Genomic DNA, 19,038 nt, shown 5'->3' with positions numbered 1-19,038 from the left:
TCCTTGCGCAGAGGCTCTGTTAATCTTCTCTGTATCATTCCAATTTTAGCATGTGTGTTGCCAAAGTGAGCACTCAAACTAACTGTTATATAAAGAATTTTGTGAGGTTTCCACTAAACAAAATCAAGGGCAAAGTTGACACCACTATGCCCCAACTATGTAATTTTATCCACCAGAAACCTTAAACTGGTTTTCTTAAGAATGTAACAAACCATAAATACTTTAAAATCTATACTCAATTTGCTCAGTAAAGCTTCCTTTCATGTAGTACAAAAGTAAACTCAAATTTTTTATTTATAATTTCATGGACTACCTCCAATCACAAAATACAGCAATGGTTTCAAGAAAAGGTAAGATGGGTTGGACCAGATGACCTCTAAAACGCCCTATGGCTGAAAGATTTTGTAAGTCTAAAAATTAAAGCTGGTATGACTTTTCCATTCAATAAAAGCTGAAATATGAATACCTAAATATTCACAATAGCTTATTAGAATTATAATCACATTTTTAGTAGTAGGGTTGCAATATAAATTCTCATCTCAAAAACAGCTCTCTATTCACCTAGAGAAGTAAATTGAATCCAGCTTGGACACTATCAAGCCTGATGGAATCTGACATGGATTGAACTGTGTCCCCAAGTTTTAAGTCACTAAAGCTTAATACCCATTGCAACTGTTGAGAGTGGGAAATCCTATAATGGTAATTGAAAGGTGGGGCCTTGAAGAGGTGATTAGATTCTGAGGACCATGCCTAGTGAATAGATTAATAATGCTGGTCAAGGGCATGATTCTGAGGGCTTTAAAAGGAGAGCACGTGACAGTCTCTCTTTCTGCTTTTGCCAACTTGCAATGTGATACCCTGTGTCACTGAAGCCACCACCAAGAAAAGCCTTCACCAGATATGTTCTCTAGACTTTTTGCAAGAAACTATAAGCAATAAATTTTGTTTTCTTACGAAGTACCCGGGTTCCGTGTATTTCGCTATAAGCAACAGACTAATATAGACTCTCAGCTTGGACCTATACAACATTAAAAGGAAAACAAGCTGCCATATTATTACTATAAAACTAAATATGCCTTACACCATATAAAAATTAACTCAAAATAAATCAAAGACCTACATGTAAGAGTTAAAACTGTAACATTCTCAGAAGAAAACACAGATGTAAATCTTCATGACCTTGGATTAGACAATGATTTCTTAGATATAATATCAAAAGCACAAACAACAAAGGAAAATAGATAAATGGGACTTCATCAAATTTAACAATTTTTGTGCTTCAAATGATACCATCAAGAAAAGTGAAAACAAGGGGCTGGCCGGTTACTTAACCAGTTAGAGTACAGTGTTATGGGTCAAGGGTTTGGATCTCCATACCAGCCAGCCACCAAAACAAAAGAAAAAGAAAAGAAAAAAAGTGAAAACACAGCCCACAGAATAGAAGAAAACATTTGCAAAGTACATGTCTAATAAAGGGCTTGTATTCAGAATATATAAAGAACTCATACAACTCTAACAATAAAAAGACAACTAAATTTTTTAAATGGGCAAAGGATTTGAATAATATTTCCAAAGAAATAACACAAATGGCCAATAAGCACAAGAAAAAATGTTTAACATCATTAGGCATTAGTGAAATGCAAATCAAAACCACAATGAGATACCACTTTACATTGGGATAGTTATAATAAAAAACAACAATAGTAAACACTGGCTAGAATATAGAGACTGGAAACCTTGAACACTGCTTGTAGTGTTTGAGTGAGCAGGACTGAAGCCATGTTGGGACCTAAAACCACATGGACTGTATAGGATTTTAAAAAGACACAGTTTTTTTTCTTGGCATTCATTTCTCTGAGTTCCCTCTTTTCCATGGTCATTTGATATTTTGACCCTTGGTTATGGGGCAAGATGACATTATTTACATAAATGTAAAGTTGTTTTCCAGCCAGCCCAGAGCTGCCAGACTTGCACATACTATCCAGACACTAGGAAACCAAGGATGACACTGATAAAGCTATGCTGATTTTAACCCTCCAGCAGGACCATGATATAACAGGACAGGAGGAGAAACCAGATGGAGTCTTGGTGAGACTTTGCACCTGAGACCTTGCATGAAGCCCTTGCTCCTCACATGCCCCTCCTTCCTGCTTTTAATTTCCCATGTTTCATTCCCTCATCCCTCTCTTTTAGAAAGCCCTCAGTAAATGAGAGTCTTTGAGATGGCTTTAGCCTGGCCATTCTTCTTCAGGTTTACCAGACAGATAGTTTAGCCTAACATCTCTCCTCAGGTCACTGGTATTCCTGAATAAAAGTGGACTTCCATTTTTACCAACATTTGACTTTTTGGGTTGTTTTTTTGTCTGGGAGCAGGCAGTCAGACTTGTGAGTAGAGTATCGAATTCTGGGGAGCCTCAGCCAGGAACAGAGTGTGCTCTGTAACACTAGGAACGTATAATGGTACAGCTGCCATGGAAAAGTTTGGCACTTCCTTGTTGTGGTATTGTGATTTACATTAAGAAATATATATTTTATCCTGTCACACAGCTCCTAAAACCCTTGTGATCTCTAAAGTGCCATCTTTTTGTATATGCCAATAGCATGGACTGGTGGCTGGGGGCCTCTGGATAGCTTCAGGATGGGTGCTGGATGACAAAGTAACCAATGGTGTGATTAGAGGATAGGAACTTTCAGCACCACCCCCCAAACCCCCTACCTGGGCTGAAAGTTGGGTTGATCTTAAATGGCCAATGATTTAATTAATCATGCCTAGGTAATGAAGCCTCCATAAAAATCCAAAAGGACAGAGTTTGGAAAGCTACTGGATTGGTGAACAAGAATACATCCACATTTGTGGCACACCCCAATTCCACAGGGACAGAAACTCATGCTCAGGACCCTACTGAACCTCACCCTGTGTACAGCTTCATCTGGCTGTTCTCTGTATCATTTAAAATAACATTTGTAATACATCAGCCATTTTAAGTTCACTATTTTCTGGGGTTCTGTGAACTGAGCCAACCTAGTAAATTATCAAACCCAAAAAAGGGGACATGGTAACCTCCGATTTGTAGCCAAACGGACAGATGTTGTGGATAACTTGGGAACCTACTAGTGACTGGTGTCTGAAGTCAGCGGCAATCTTGTGGTACTGAGCCCTTAACCTGTGGGGTCTGCACTAACTCTGGTTAGTGTCAGAATCTAACTGAATTGTAGGACACCCAGCTGGTGTCAGAAAATTGGCGAAAATTGATTACACTGTATAATGAAGAACATACTAATTATCCTGATTTGAACATCACACAGGTATTGATATTCAATGTTGTACCCAATAGATATGTACAATCAAATGTTCCAATAAAAAATAAAATTAAAAAGAAGTTATCAATCCTCAATGTACAATACATATTATTAATCACCTATTAAAGAATTTGTAATGTTTTTTCAAAAAAAAGAAAAAGAAAATTGTTTGGTGTGGGAAAAACTCATACATCTGGTGTCAGACGATAAGTATTAAGGGTTATGCATGAGGATAGAGTAAGAGAAGACAATTGTTTTGTTTTCTCTACAGATTTAGAAAGTTAAAACACAGAGTTACCATATGACCCAGGAATTCCACTCCTACTACAAATTAGAACATGTCCACACACAAAGAAGTGTACACAAATGTTCATAGCAGTATCATTCATAATAACTGAAAAGCAGAAACAATCCAAATTGTCAATCAACTGATGAATGGAAACAGGAACAACCCAAATATCAACTGAATGGATAAACAAATTGTGGTATAACCATAAAATGTACCATTATTCAGTCTCAAAAAGGAATAAAGTGTTAATACAAGCTACAACATGGATGAACCCCCAAAACATTATGCTAAGTGAAAAAAGTCAGTCACAAAGGTCACATATTGTATGACTCCACTTATTCGAAACGTCTAGAATAGGCAAATCCATAGAGACAGAAAATAGATTAGTGGTTTCCAGAGGCTAGGGGAAGTGGGAAATTGGGAATGACTACTAACGGATAAAGGGTTTCTCTGTGGGGTGATGAAAACGTTCTGGAAACAGTGGTGATGGTTGAGAATATATTAGAAACCACTGAACTGCACACTTAAAATGTAAGTTTTACGGTACATGAATTATATTTCAATTAAAAGGAAAAGTTGTGCCTTTTACAACTGATGTAGAGGGCTCACAATTTTACTTGGCTTAATCTTAAATTTTGAGGAGGATTGGCAAAGAATACATGCTAGTTGGAAACCATACTTCTGCCCTCCTTCCTGTGGTGGGGAAATACAAAGAGAGACCTCACATGACACATGATCATAAAGGAAATAGTTTTTTTCCACTGCAAGCCAACACAGGTATCAGGAATCAGTTTAAAATAGGAGGCCTAAAGCATTATAAGATATAACCCAAAACAACTCCAAAGATCCATGAAATGAATAATCTGCAATTTTACCCCATATAATCATTTTATTATACATAGTGTGTGTGTGTGTGTGTGTGTGTGTGTGTCTGGTGGGGGGACATTATGTAGCTATTAAGTGGTAAAACTGGAATTCAAACTCAACTTCATCTGATCCCAAAGGCTGTGCTCATCTGTATATTCAACATTTACTGAGGGCCTCCTACATGCCAGGCACTGGGTTAAATCCAGGTGAAATAGTATACGAACAAATTAATAACAGGTCAAGGGTATGAAGAATTTAGCAGGGTAAGGGGAAGTACTAGTTTTGAAATAGGAGGTCTATTTTATATGGAATGGTTAGAAAAGGCCTCTGGAAAAAAATGACACCTGAACAAATATCCGAGTGAAAAAAGGGAGTAAGCCATCCATATATATCAGAAGAGCAGTGCAAGCAGAAGAAAAATAACAAGGGCAAAGGCCCTGATGCAGGGATAACAAGAAGGCTAATAAGGCTACAAAAAAGTGAGTACCTGGAAGAGGTTAAGGCCTTTTAGGGCAGGGATTCTGGATTATACTCTGAGTAAGATAGGAAAGCCACACAGTAGGGTTGTAAGTGAAATGACATTTGACTTTTGATTTGAAAGACTCTAACAGGTTGAGAAAAGACATAAGGGAACAAGGACAGAAAGCTGTTGATAGAATTCAACCAAGGGGATGATGGTGATTTACATCAGGGAGTAAATCAGAAGAAGGTAAACAGTTGAATTCTGGATATATTCTGAAGATAGAGTTGACAGAATTTGCTGACAGATTTGACTATGGGGTAGGATGAACCCAAGTTTCTGGTTGAGCAAACGGAAGAATGAAGTTGCTATGTACTAACATGGGGAATACTACAGAAAACAGGTTTGGGAAAGAGAAGTCAAATAAAGCAGTTTTATACATGTTTACTTCCCTGCTAATCTGCTTTGTGTTAATCACTACATTACACACTGATTTTGTGCAATACAGCTTTTTGAGTAGTGAAACAGAACTTGAATCCAGGTCTTTTTGATTCCAGATCCTACGCTTTTATTTCTAATGAAGTTTTACAAGGACAAGTGAATGAGGTTAAAGTCTTTTCTGAGAATACAATAACTCAAAGGCATGCACTATTTGTTGGTGATCCAAAAGCTACGTTTATAAACAAAGGCTATCAAATGAGAAAATTTTTAAAACAACTGACAAACATGAATAAGTATTTTGCAGATAATATTCTAATAAAGCAGAAGCAATGATATAAAGATAGAATAAAATTCATCTACAAATGCTCAATTTAGGTAAATACTAAGCAAAAGTATATTTTCAAAACTATGCCAGATCACCCCACTTCTAAAATTCTCCTTGATAAGACTTTATCTTTTAACAGTAAAAATTTACCGTTATAATTTTCCTCAGTGCACAGGTATACACACAAAGAATTGCTTTTAAAAATTTGAGCTATCAAGTAACTTTATCCCAATGGTTTCTCTACAATGCCAAACTTGTTAATATGTTCATTACCTATAACTTCATAGCATCAGTAGATTTCAGAGCTTGCTTTCTAATCCCAGCTTCACTGCTTAGTAATTTTGGGCAAATCACTTATCCAAATCAGTAATTAATTACCAGAAATCACTCTGTTTCTCTATTAGAATGAAATAGGGTTATTTAATTTTCCCTTTTACAAGGTTACAAATAAGAATCCAGAGAAAAATAGGGAAATAGGGGCCGGCCCATGGCTGGCTCATTTGGAAGAATGTGGTGCTGATAACAACAAGGCCACAGGTTTGGATCCCTATACAGGGATGTCCAGTTAGCTCTCATGGGAGAGCGTGGTGCTGACAACACCAGGTCAAGGGTTAAGATCCCCTTACCTGGGCCGGCCCATGGCTCACTCGGGAGAGTGCGGTGCTGATAACACCAAGGCCCCGGGTTCGGATCCCATATAGGGATGGCCGGTTGGCTCATCGGGTGAGCATGGTGCTGACAACACCAAGCCAAGGGGGTTAAGATCCCCTTACCGGTCATCTTTAAAGAAAAAAAAAAAAAGATCCCCTTACCAATCATCTTAAAAAATAAAAAATAAGAATAGGGAAATAACCTTGAAAAACATTAAAATTATGGCAAACACATAAATCAAGAAAATAAGCAACTTTTTGGAAATATACATAATATAAATATGAATTTTAAATTATTCCTTTATAGGTACTCAACCTACAAAAATAAAAGGGCTTTCATACAGTATATACTGTAATTGATTAAAAGCAAAAAGAAAAGCACCACAATGACTATTTTAGCAGTTAACAGATTATCATAGTTTAATGCTTTTGTTTATTTGTAGTCTACTATCTACTTAATGTTTATCCTTCACAGAACACCCTCAGTTCTATTCTATGCTGTCCCCCTTTTCCCTTGGCCCTTGCTCCAACAACTCTCTGACAGCCCTATTTCTAATCAGAAAATCTAACCAACCTTCTCAGATATTATTATTATTATTTTTTTTTTTTAAAGATAACCAGCGCTCCAGCCGCGGGTTCGGATCCTATATAGGGATGACCGGTTTGCTCACAGCGCTCACTGGCTGAGCGCGGTGCGGCCGGTCTCAAAAAGGACAAAAAGAAAAAGATAACCGGTAAGGGGATCTCAACCCTTGGCTTGGTGTTGTCAGCACCACGCCCAGCCAGTGAGCGAACCAGCCATCCCTATATAGGATCGGAACCTGTGGCCTTGGTGTTATCAGCACCGCACTCTCCTGAGTGAGCCACGGGCCGGCCCCTAACCTCCTCAGATATTATAATGCTAGCCATACTTCACAAGTTCCCAATGCTCAGTGAGCCTCAGCATCCAAGATGATAGTTAGTTTTCTAACTTTTGATTATGCTGTAGCCCTTCATAATGACATCAACAAATAAGCATGTGGTATCTAAATGCCAAGGCAACATGACTACTGTAACAGCAATGTCAGTAAGAGCCCATATTCCACCTCTCTCAATCACTACAGCCGATTACTTGAGTAGAGTAAAGCAGAGCTATGAATAATCCAAAATGATAATAATAATTATTATTTTTTTAAAAGATGACTGGTAAGGGGATCTTAATCCTTGACTTGGTGTTGTCAGCACCACGCTCTCCCAAGTGAGCCACGGACCAGCCTCAAAATAATTATTTCTAAGTCATTGAAAATAAGCATACATTCATACTCCTATTACTAATTCTCAACCTCCTTCTAAGAGTCAATAGCCTAAGACCCAGCTAGGTAAGAGAAGAAAATGTAAACAATTCACAGGAGAGTAATTCAACTGACCATTTCTCTGAATTATATCACCATTTTTGGAGTTGACAAACATCACCTACTATGCACTGATTTTCTATGACCTTAAGACAAAAAGAGAGTCCATACCTAAAATTAATAAATCTAGAGTGTCATACTTAGAAAAATACACTAGGTATACTCTAAAAATTCTAACTTAAGTCTGTATGAAACAGGCTGAATTCTAAAATCGGGAAATATATCCAAGAAGCCAAATTAGTTAAGTATTTCATAACCTGAAATGAGCAGGGGTGGGGGGATGGGGGTGGGTGGGTTAGATTATAAAGTAAGAAACCTAACACAAAAATACAACTTTTGGGATTTAGCTGAAAACAGAATATCCCAATACTGCTACACTTCTCAAAAACATTTAGAATTACACAAAAATCCACTTTAATAAGTTTGGGAATAGAAATGCAGTTTGGGAACAGAAAGTTTGTACAAAATAATCAGAGTCCCTAAAATGCTAAAACTAAAAATTTGCTACAACTTCCTATTTAATATTTTAAAATTTCTAGAATTACCAAAATTATATGTAGATTTAACTCCTGACAATTTTAAGCATCACCATGAGCATACCATTCCTTTAAAAACAGTTTCTTAAAACATAATCTTACTTGGTGTTCGTGACTCTGTTCTAGGAACAGTAGGAAGAAGAAAAAAAAGGGTAAAGAAAGTCTCAAAGGGCTCACATAAGTCTGAAAACCACTATCTTGAACTGTATATTGAAAAACTCTAAATATTATAGTTTAGGGCTTCACCCAACATTACAAGTGTGCCAGAATATTAACCCCATTCCCACTGTCTGATGTGGAGCTGCCTGCCCAGGTGCTTCCAGCCTCCAATAACATCATCTATCTTAGTGTACTATTCAAAATTATTTTCTAGGTTTGACACAACCTGAAAGATTGGGAAGCACTGATAGAATACATTAAAGCAGTACAACCTCAACTTTAAAATACATACTCTCCAATAAGAAATTCAAATTATGGGGCCGCCCGGTGGCGCACTGCTACAGTGCGCTGCTTGGGAGCGCGGTGGCGCTCCCGCCGAGGGTTCGGATCCCACATACAGACCGGTTCCCGCTCACTGGCTGAGCGAGGTGCGGGTGCAACACTGAGGGTTGCGATCCGTTGCCGGACACGAATAAAGACAAAAAGGAAAAAAAAAAAAAAAAAAAGAAAAGAAATTCAAATTATGCACTTACTTGATTTTATTGCATTGATCCTAAAGACTAATTTATTTACTTCATTTTTATCAAGTAATCAAACTCCATGTTACTTTTGCATAATATGGCATATGTTTTCAAAATACAGTTCCTCCTACAGCTTAAGTAACCTCTTCTTCAGCAGCAGTAATATCCTGGTGTGGGTAAGAAAGATCTACTAAAATCTTTTTAGATAAGGAGATGTTTAGAGTAGCACTCCCTGTTATAGCATACTTCTTCCTAATCAGTTTAACTGAAATCCCCAAAATATCAATTTCCAAACCTCCTTCCGTGCTTTTTCTTCATAGCACTACCACCTTCTAATATAATACTTTGTTCTCATCTGTCTCTTCCAACTAGACTACTAAATATGCGAGGGTAGAAATCTTGTCTTCTTTGTTCATTGCTGTATCCCCAGCACCTCAATAAATGCCTGACACATAGTGGGCCCTCCAAAAATAATTGCTGGGTGAATGAACAAATTTGATAATTTGGTCATAGCTTTATGTCTGATTTAATTGTCTTAACAACTAAACTTTGCTATTAAGATGGTCAGGAAATAAATTTTGTACAGCAAAGACACAATTAACAACCACACAAAGTAGTGTTGTATTTCAAAAAGTTTGATTTATCTATATTAAAATATCTTTAAAGCTATGACCAGAAAATCTGTATCAGGTATTTTAAATACAAATAAAAGGGAAAGGTTTAGTTTTAATTAAAATAGGAAGCATCAGTTTTCCATTCCTCTCATTAATAAAGAAGGGTGATAAGGCAGTACTTTGGGCACAGAAAAATGCACTTTTGCACTGGCAAGTATTTTTTTTCCATTGCTTAAGTCACCATACAAAATTCAAGATTATCAACATCTCTCAAAAACAAATCTGCTTTTCTAGATACTTGAAGTCTAAATCTAATCACCTAACATAACCAGCAGTGTTCTCTTGTCAAATAAAATCACAGGTGATGTGGATTTTAATCTTAATTTTTAGTCTTACTGTTTTAATCTTAATACAGATAATCATCTTAAACTGGTCATAACAAATAATGTTTTTATCTTAATACAGATACAGCCCATCTACTGTTCAACTGGTGTTCCCCAGTTCCTTTTTTCGGCTTCAAATGACGCAACTTCTCTAACGTCCCTGGGGAGACTAGTGTAAAGTATGTTTCCTGAAATTTTTTTTTCCCTGCACCATTTCGTGACATCTCTTCCACGAGAAATGTTATATACAACTTTTCTGTTCTGCAGGAAACTCAAGAGAGAGAAGCAAAGGTAAAGAGTGTATTTTAAGGAAAACAGGTAGAAAGGCGTAACATAAGAGCACAGAAATAAATGTGAAGCAAAGAAATATTTGCACAAAAAGAGGAACAAGATGGAGAAACGAGAAAAGAGAAAGACACTCCTAGTACAAAAGAAGAAAAATGAAGGGAGATAGAGACTTGCTTATTTTTCTAGAAACAAAAGCAAAAAATCCTTCTATAAAAACCTGGTCTCTTCCTTAAGATGTTATTAAAACACTAGACGACGTTCAGCTGACACTCCTAACGAGAGTTCTTCTACCTTCTCTTCCTATATGTTTTGATACCGCTAGTCCTCATCTGTGAATTAGATTGCAGGCTACAGACAATGCAGATTCAATCTCTACAAAACTACACATGTGGTTGCCATCTTTGCCTAAAAAAAACCAAACTCCCTGGACTTGGAAAAAGGAGTAAATTAAGTTGGAAAACCAGAAAACCACGTATTGCCAAGTCAGGTAGATATCACACAGGTTAACAAATGACTCCTACCTAACTATGGTTCCACTAAAGCTCTGGGAAAGAAGGGCAAAGAGCTGTAGCCTTATCGCGACCGCAAGGGTGGGGCATCAAAAGAAAAAAATCAGAGAGGGCGAGCTATCCCGAGAGGTTTAAGGGAGCCAGTGACTTGGCTCTCGGGAGATCGCCTATTAAGCGGCAAATGATATTGGTGGACTAAAGGCAGCTTCAGAGGGAGTAAGAAAGTGGGCTGCTGGAGGAATGTTCGTGAGACAGCCGAGGCTGATAGGACAAGGAACCCACCGGCAAAGGATTACGAGTCAAAATGAATAGAGTGAACGGGCTGAGCAGTCTGGGAGGCCGGGCGTGGGAGGCCTGAACAGAGGCCGCTAGGCGGTCTACAGCCAGCCACCTTCTTCGAGAATTCCGTTTCAGCTCCCCCACACTCAGCCCTTCTCGGGGCCGACCGTGCCCCGGCGACAACGACGGGCGCAGCTGTTTCCGCCGAGCCGGGAACCGCGGGGGAAAAGGCATCCCTGAGGCTCGCGGGCAGGCCAGCAGCGGCCGTGTGTGTGTGCTGGGGGCCGATTCCGAGACCACCACCGCGGAGCCAAAGCCAGACTTCGCTCATTCTTCCCCTCAGCCTCCTTTATCCCGCAACTTCCCGGCCGGCTGGTGTCCGCTTCGACCGACCGAGACACTCCCCACCCCGCGCGAGCCCCGCGCCCTTCCTCACGCCGCCTCTCGCCCCTCCCCGACGCCCTGAGGCTGGGGGAAGACCGGCCAGCCGGACCGCTCCCAAGACCGCCCGGGTGCCCCCAGGTCCTGGACACCACCCCAGCCCGAACGCTCGCACTCTCTCGGCGGCTCCCTCGCAAGCCCAGATGCAGCAAACTCCCCTCACCTGCATTGACGCCATGATGGAACCATCCCCCCAAGGCCGGCAAGGCCAGAGACGCAGGGGGCGGAGCTGCCGTGCTCGCGTCACGCCGCAGGCGCCCAAACATCCTGGGCGTGGGGGGCGGGGCCTCCGATGGGAAGGGGACGACGGGAGGACATTGGCTGGCGCGCGGGGCGTCGGGGGAAGGCGTGGGCGGGGGCGAGGTCTGTGGCGTTGGAGGTCCACTTGATCACAACCCGGCTCGTCGGCGTCCGCGTCGGTCAGCCTCACCCGCTTCTCCGAGGAGATGCCGCTCTGCTTTTGATCTGACTACGGTTGTTGATTTTTCCGTGTATCCCGCGAGGTCTTGATGATGTCTGGATCCGTGCGGTTTTTTTGTTTCGTTTTGTTTTTCCAACCACAGGTGTACGGCTTACAGATTTTTCTTTTCGGATGTCGTTTCCACATCACTGAGCCCCCTTTCACACCCTTGCGGCCGGATAAAACTTCTCGCCCGGCTGCTTTCTGGTCTTTGCGGACCTGGTAGCCTTCTCATATTCCTGTGTCGACAGGTTCATCGTACAACGGGATGAGAATCGAGAGCAGAATGTCACTGATACTTTAAAGGCAAAGACATTTAGATTTGTAGAGCTGAAACTTGTCTGAATGGGGAAAGAAATTTTTGAAGTTTTTCTTTTTGTGTGCGATTTCCACTCTCTTACCTCAGCCCCTTAGTTTTAAACTTCACATGTATCAGTAATAGGTATGGTTTTTACAGTAGTCTAAATTCGACTAAAAGTTTGACCCTAGGCATGAATTTTTTTTACTATACCAGTGTCGTGCTATACCTTCTATCACGTTCAGTCTGTTTCTTGGCGGGCAGTTCTGTGGTCGACAGTTTTGTGGTCATCTGACCTAGGGATGAATTTGGGTAGGGAAAGCTGAGCATACAGAATTTATTCTAGGAATGCACCAGTTCTGCCAACGTTTATCAAAACCACGTTTTTGAAAGCTGTCCCAGAACTGAAGATGTCATTGGTTTATAAGAGGAAAATGGAAGCCGAGCTTGCACCTCGTGTTCTATTTCTTTTTTTTTTTTTTTTTTTTTTTTTTTTTTTTTTTTTTTTTTTTTTTTTTTTGTACCAAAATCCCTGGAAAGAGGAATTTTATTTATTTATTTTTTTTTTTAATTTTTTATTTTGTCAATATACAATATATATGATTATTATGGCCCACCACCGACACTTCCCGCCCTCCTCCCTCTCTCCCCTCCCCCCCAAGAATGTCCTTTCCGTTTGTTTGTTGTAACAACTACAAAAAAAGAAAAGCCCGGGACCAGATGGATTCTCAGCAGAATTTTACCAAACATTCAAAGAGGAAATGACACCGATTCTTTACAAACTATTCCAAAAGATTGAAGCAGAAGCAAAGCTTCCAAACACATTCTATGAAGCAAACATCATCCTGATACCAAAACCAGATACAGATATAACCAAGAAAGAAAACTACAGGCTGATATCCTTGATGAATATAGATGCAAAAATCTCAATAAAATATTAGCAAACAGAATACAACAGCACATATGTAAGATCATTCACCATGATCAAGTGGGATTCATCCCAGGGAAGCAAGGTTGGTTCAACATATGCAAATCAATAAATGTGATCCACCATATTAATAAAATCAAACACAAGGACCATATGATCATCTCTATTGATGCCGAAAAAGCATTTGATAAGATCCAACACTCATTCATGACAAAGACCCTTTATAAATTAGGTGTAGATGGAAAATATCTCAGCATAATCAAAGCCATATACAATAAACCCACTGCCAATATCATCCTGAATGGGGAAAAACTGAAAGCTTTTCCTTTAAGAACAGGAACCAGACAAGGATGCCCACTCTCACCACTCCTATTCAACATAGTTTTGGAAGTATTAGCCAGAGCAATCAGAGAAGAGAAGGAAATAAAGGGCATTCAGATTGGAAAGGAGGAAGTCAAACTGTCCCTGTTTGCAGACGATATGATCCTATATATCGAACAGCCCAAACCATCTACTAAAAAACTCTTAGACGTGATAAAAGGCTTCACCTCGTGTTCTATTTCTAAAAAATTAAGCTGGTTAACACACTGAGTTTCTAGAAGGCTTTTACTTTACCAGAATGAAAGCTTAAAATCTGTCATTTTATTGACTCTGCTTTCTTTTTAGAAATTTCTCTGAGATAAATATAACAGCAATGTAGGATACCATTATTCACACTCTTAAGATAGATTATGTTCTCTGGGAACTTCCGTAATGTAACATGTGTTCAAAAATGAAAAATCTTTCAAATACGCCAGTTATTCTATGACATAATATTAAACACTCTGTTCTTCACCACTATAGAGGAAGTTATATTGGTATACTCTTTCCTGTCTCAGACTTCCACCCTATTGCCAAAAATGGGCTGATTTTCCTTTTGTTGTGCAAAATGAGAGTCCTTGAGGAATGTTTGGATGCTCTTCCCAAACAGCAATCAACCAGAAGAATATCAGGTGTTAGCCCAGTTCTACTGTCAACATTACAACAGTGAGTAAAACCCACATTTCTCGATGAAAGAGGAAAGCTTATAGAAAAAGTTCCTGAATATACTTTCTTCTGGAGATCTTTATCTATGATCTCAGAAAATTGCTCCAGAAGATCAGATTTTACCATCAAAGTTTCACTTAAAAGCTGATTCTTCCTAAAGGTATAAGTGACATCAGATGATCCCACAAACAAAGCATTATGTCATCATCAGAGCAAACAACCTGACGTGACAGATACTAATAAGGAAGAAAAGTGGTTACAGGAATTCTGCCACTCCTCACAGTGGAACCCGTATCTGGTCCCTTGGGTTTCATATGTATTAAGTGGATCTTCACAGGAGGGAAAAGTCAATACCAGTCATATCTTTCCAGGAAAAACTAAATAGCCCATAATTACCTATCTTCTTCATTCATTAATATATAATAGAAAAATCCTGGCATACCGAGGAGCTAAAACAGTGACTTTCAGATGGTATGGAGTTATATAAATATATCCAGTGGGCATGAAATATTTTTATCTAAAACACTTGATTATACAATTTTTAAGACTAGGCTTACATCTCATGTCTTTTTTTTTTTTTTTTTTAAAGATGACCGGTAAGGGGATCTCAACCCTTGACTTGGTGTTGTCAGCACCACGCTCAGCCAGTGAGCGAACCGGCCATCCCTATATGGGATCCGAACCCGGGGCCTTGGTGTTATCAGCACCGCACTCTCCCGAGTGAGCCACGGGCTGGCCCTTACATCTCATGTCTTTAAAGAGGAGGGCTTACTGTCAGATAGGTAAAAGTTAAAATGTCTGACAATACTGAAATAGAGCTCCCTACACCCTCATAACATATGCTATCTGCTTCTGTAGAATTGCTTGCTTGACCTAAGTAACTCCATTTTGCCCCCTGTCTGACCTGCAGACTAACCCCGCTTCTGCATGAGAAATCGTTGACCTTTTCATAGAAACAAAAAACAACTGCATAGAAACAGGAGCCATACACAGTGAATTATTACATGGGAACAGGAACCATACACAATGAAAACTTGTATGCTTGATTGCTTGAACGGCTCATTCTCAGCCTCTGTGACCTAGCTCCCTAGCTTGCTTTGTGCACCTGGACAAACCCGTGTGCCAACGGGATGTAGTTTTTGCCTTTGAAAACCCCACAAGACCAAAGCCTGATGCTGCTCTTCCTTGGCTGCACCTTGGGAGACGGACGCTGGCCAGCTGGAGTGAATAAACTGCCCTTTACTGCACGAATGGCGTTTAAGTGCATTTCTTGTGGGAGGATGCCTCACAACAATACTAAAAGTAGGAGAGGAGTGAACCTCTCAAACTCTATTGGTACAATTACTTTAGAAAACAGTTCAGCAATATGAAGTTTCAAATATCCTGACAGAATCTTTTTAATAGTATCATTTGTAATAAAAGATACTTGAGACATATTAAGTGAAATATGTTGGCTTTGTTTGGATCCTGATTCAAACAAATTGTAAAAAAGGTATTTTTGAGACAACTGAAGAGAATGAAACATAGAATGGATATTAGATGAAATTAAGGAATTGTTATTTTTGTTACATTTGATAATGGCATTTATTTTTTAATTTCCATCATAATTAGAAATGACTATCAGCTTTCAAGGAAGTAATTTGCCCTCCTCTCACAAACTACCCCCTACCTCCACCTCCCTGGGTGCAAAAAAATCAGGACATACACAAGCTGTGTATGTGCCTGAGGTCTTCCCTTACAAGGTAAGGAAAGAGCCCAAGACACAGAGGACTAAATTAGCAGCTGGACTTTCTGGTAGTAAAGAAGAGGAAATATGGGAAAACACATTAGTAACATTGGAGGACCCGCAAACGGACCAAAGGGCAAATGCTGCAATATTGATAATGTAAGGTGGTTTATAAATGCTTTTGTTCTAGTGATTCACTAGACTGGAAAGTAAGAAGCAGTCCTGTGAGGATTTGCTCATTGGAGCATGGAGAGGCAGAGTTTGAGTCCTTGCTTGAGTCTACATCTCTGCAGAGTAGTTTGTTCTTAGTCTCCTGGTGACTGATCTCACCAGAGAAATGGAGGCAGGTCAGCAATCAACAGCTTGTTTACTGGATGTTGGAAAAGGCACCAAACTAAGAATCCAATACTTGTGTTCTTATTCTAGCTCAATCGTTGGCAAGTTTGGGCAAGGCTGTTAATCTTCCTGGGTTTATTTCCTTATCAGTAAAATAAGCAAGTCAGACTACGTAACCTTTATGGTTTCAAATTCCATGCATCTATTAAAGACAATCAAAATTTTAAATTATGTGTCTAAAATACCATGTTAAAAAGTCTAAAAATGCAATGGAATGATGTACTATTTTAAGTTTAAAAATCACTTTTGTAAATATAGTAAAGAATGAACCTTAGCTTCATAGTAATTTATATAGAAATACTGGGGGTTTTAGTTATATAATCCAGTTGAACTATAGATGGGATTTCATAAAGTAGCAGAAACTCCATCTTCATAATTTTTTTTTCCTTTTTGTCTTTTTTACTGACCGGTAACGGGATCGCAACCCTCGGTGTCACGCCCGTACCGGGGACTGGCAACGGGATCGCAACCCTCAGTGTTGCGCCCGCACCGCGCTCAGCCAGTGAGCGGGAACCGGTCTCCACATGGGATCCGAACCCTCAGCGGGAGCGCCGCTGCGCTCCCAAGCGGCGCACTCTCCAGTGTGCCACCGGGCCGGCCCATCCATCTTCATAATTTAAAGTAATACTTTAAGAAAAGCATATGTACAAAGCAAAAATTTATTATTTTTTATAATTTTGAATCCAAAAAAGTCATTTCATGTGAATCTCCTAATAAAGGACAAAGAAAATTATCAAAATAACAATGGTTTGTATATGTGGCTTATTTTGTGTGACTTATTACTTGAAAAGGCTGTTGTTCTACCTTTTTTTTTTCCTATGGAACTCTTTAAAAATCAAGTGAAAGCCATGGACTGACTCCACAAAAAAATTCACATACGCATGAAATTTTGTATTTCAGGAAGTTACCTGGCCCTCAGAAGTTCATCCACTGGCAGCGTTGTGTAAACCTTAAGAACACTTTTACTGAAGGGTGAAAACAGATACCTTCCAAAATTTGTCTCTCTTTTATGTAGACATAATATCAAAACACTTGTTTCCTCTTTGTTTACTTGTTTGTTTTTCTATCTTCCTGAAAAGCAGGATGCTGTGCGAAAAGCTCTGGATTGGGAACCAAAAGAGCTGAGAGCTTGCCTTGATTCTTACCAGGAGTGCTACTAAACTTATTTAACAGGTATGGCACAGGTAGAGGTGTGGTATTCAGAACAGAGGCTGCTCGTTGATAGGGCAGCATCCTGAAAACTCTGCTGGGTGGGCCAGGTATCTTTAGTAAAATCATGGGGGATTCTAGGGGGTTTCAGAGGTCATAAAAGGGAGGTTCTTTTGGGGGTTTGAGGGCAAGGGCTATTTACTAACTGCTATAGGAGTACTTCAGTGTTTTCTTTTGGGGGTGATAGAAATATTCTAAAACTAAATTATGGTGATGGTAACCCAACTGTATAAAATTGCTAAAAATTATCAAACTGTACACTTACAATGGGTGAATTTTATGGTATGTAAATTATCTCAATAAATCTGCTTAAAAAGAGAGAGAGGCATTTCGATATTTCAACACAGCCACAGCTGTGAGTCCTGTCTGGCTTTCAGCTTGGCTCTCATTATTATTATTATTATTTTATTTTACTGGTGGATGGCCAGTACAGGGATCAAACCCCAGACCTTGGTGTTATCAGCATGATGCTCTAATCAACTGAGCTAGTCAGACAGCACCTGGCTGTCATATTAGTGGTATGAGAACTAAGGCTGGTCAAGCATCTCCCTGTGTCTGGATTTCTTCATCTGTAAAATGGAGGGTCAATGATTTCTTCAAATATTTCCAGATAAATTCTTTTCCTTGTTAAAAAATTCCATAATTATGTCATCATAATTCATATTGTCCCCTTTTCACCTGCTCATTAGGCCTTTACTATCAAACACATATTCATAATTCCTCTGCTTCTTAGGAGTGATTACAGCCCTAGTTATTTTGTCTCTGCCAGACATAGGCTTTTACAGCCTATGACCTTACCTTCTGCCTAGCTTTCCCATCCCTATTTTGTGCCTCGTTTTACCTGATCTTTGCTTCATGTGTCAAAAAAAGCAGTAGACTTGGAATCAAAAGGCTTAGGTATGAATTCTAACTTCTTGTTAGTTCTGTGACCTGGAGTTGGTCATTTAAATTTCTCTAAACCTTAGCTTCCTTATTTGTAAAATGCACATGGTTTGTGGTGGGGTCTAAATCATGGATGTGAAGGAGCTTTGTGAATTGTACATCACTATAGTTATGAGAGGCTATCCCTAGTTTTTCTTCCTCATTACTCAGTGCTCTCTGTCCAGCAAGCAGGTGAAATGTTGACTAGAGATAAGGAGTGGGGTATATGGCAGTGACTGAGAAATACCCCTGCCAAGATTCTCAAATTTCATACCACTTGTGAACACAGAGGAGTCTGGACACACACTCTGTGCTATGGTCTGAATGTTTATGTACCCCAAACCACCAAATTTATGTGTTGAAACCCTAACACTTAAGATGATGTTATTAGGAGATGGCACCTTTGGAAGGTGATTAGGTCATAAGGGTGAAGTCCTCACAAATGGGATTAGTTCCCTTATAAAAGAGACCCCAGAAAGACCCTTGCCACTCCTGCCATGTGAGGACACAGCAAAAAGATGGTTGTCCATGAACCAATAAGAGGGCCCTAACCAGACACTGAATCTTTTTTTTTTTTTCCTTTTTGTCTTTTTTCGTGACCGGCAACGGATCGCAACCCTC

At 39.5% G+C, this 19,038-nt stretch overlaps 1 protein-coding gene across 2 annotated transcripts in view; it reads right to left on the bottom strand.

Annotated features, from left to right (window-relative positions):
- UBE2W (ubiquitin-conjugating enzyme E2W (putative)) overlaps nt 1-11,714 on the bottom strand; it is a 64,342-nt gene extending 52,628 nt beyond the window's left edge. Inside the window, exon 1 of one of the 2 annotated variants that reach the window (XM_008578914.1) lies at nt 11,617-11,714. In XM_008578914.1, coding sequence (XP_008577136.1) covers nt 11,617-11,631 — 15 coding nt within the window. In that variant the 5' untranslated portion in view covers nt 11,632-11,714. The remainder of the gene's footprint in view (nt 1-11,616) is intronic. The other variant, XM_008578908.1, reaches the window with a different exon arrangement.
- Nucleotides 11,715-19,038: the final 7,324 nt, after the last annotated feature.

This window comes from Galeopterus variegatus, unplaced genomic scaffold (genome assembly GCF_000696425.1).
Source record: "Galeopterus variegatus unplaced genomic scaffold, G_variegatus-3.0.2 Scaffold78, whole genome shotgun sequence".
NCBI classification, from domain to species: domain Eukaryota; kingdom Metazoa; phylum Chordata; class Mammalia; order Dermoptera; family Cynocephalidae; genus Galeopterus; species Galeopterus variegatus.
Note: the sequence above shows the minus strand (reverse complement) of the source record. Positions and strands in the feature narration are given on the sequence as shown.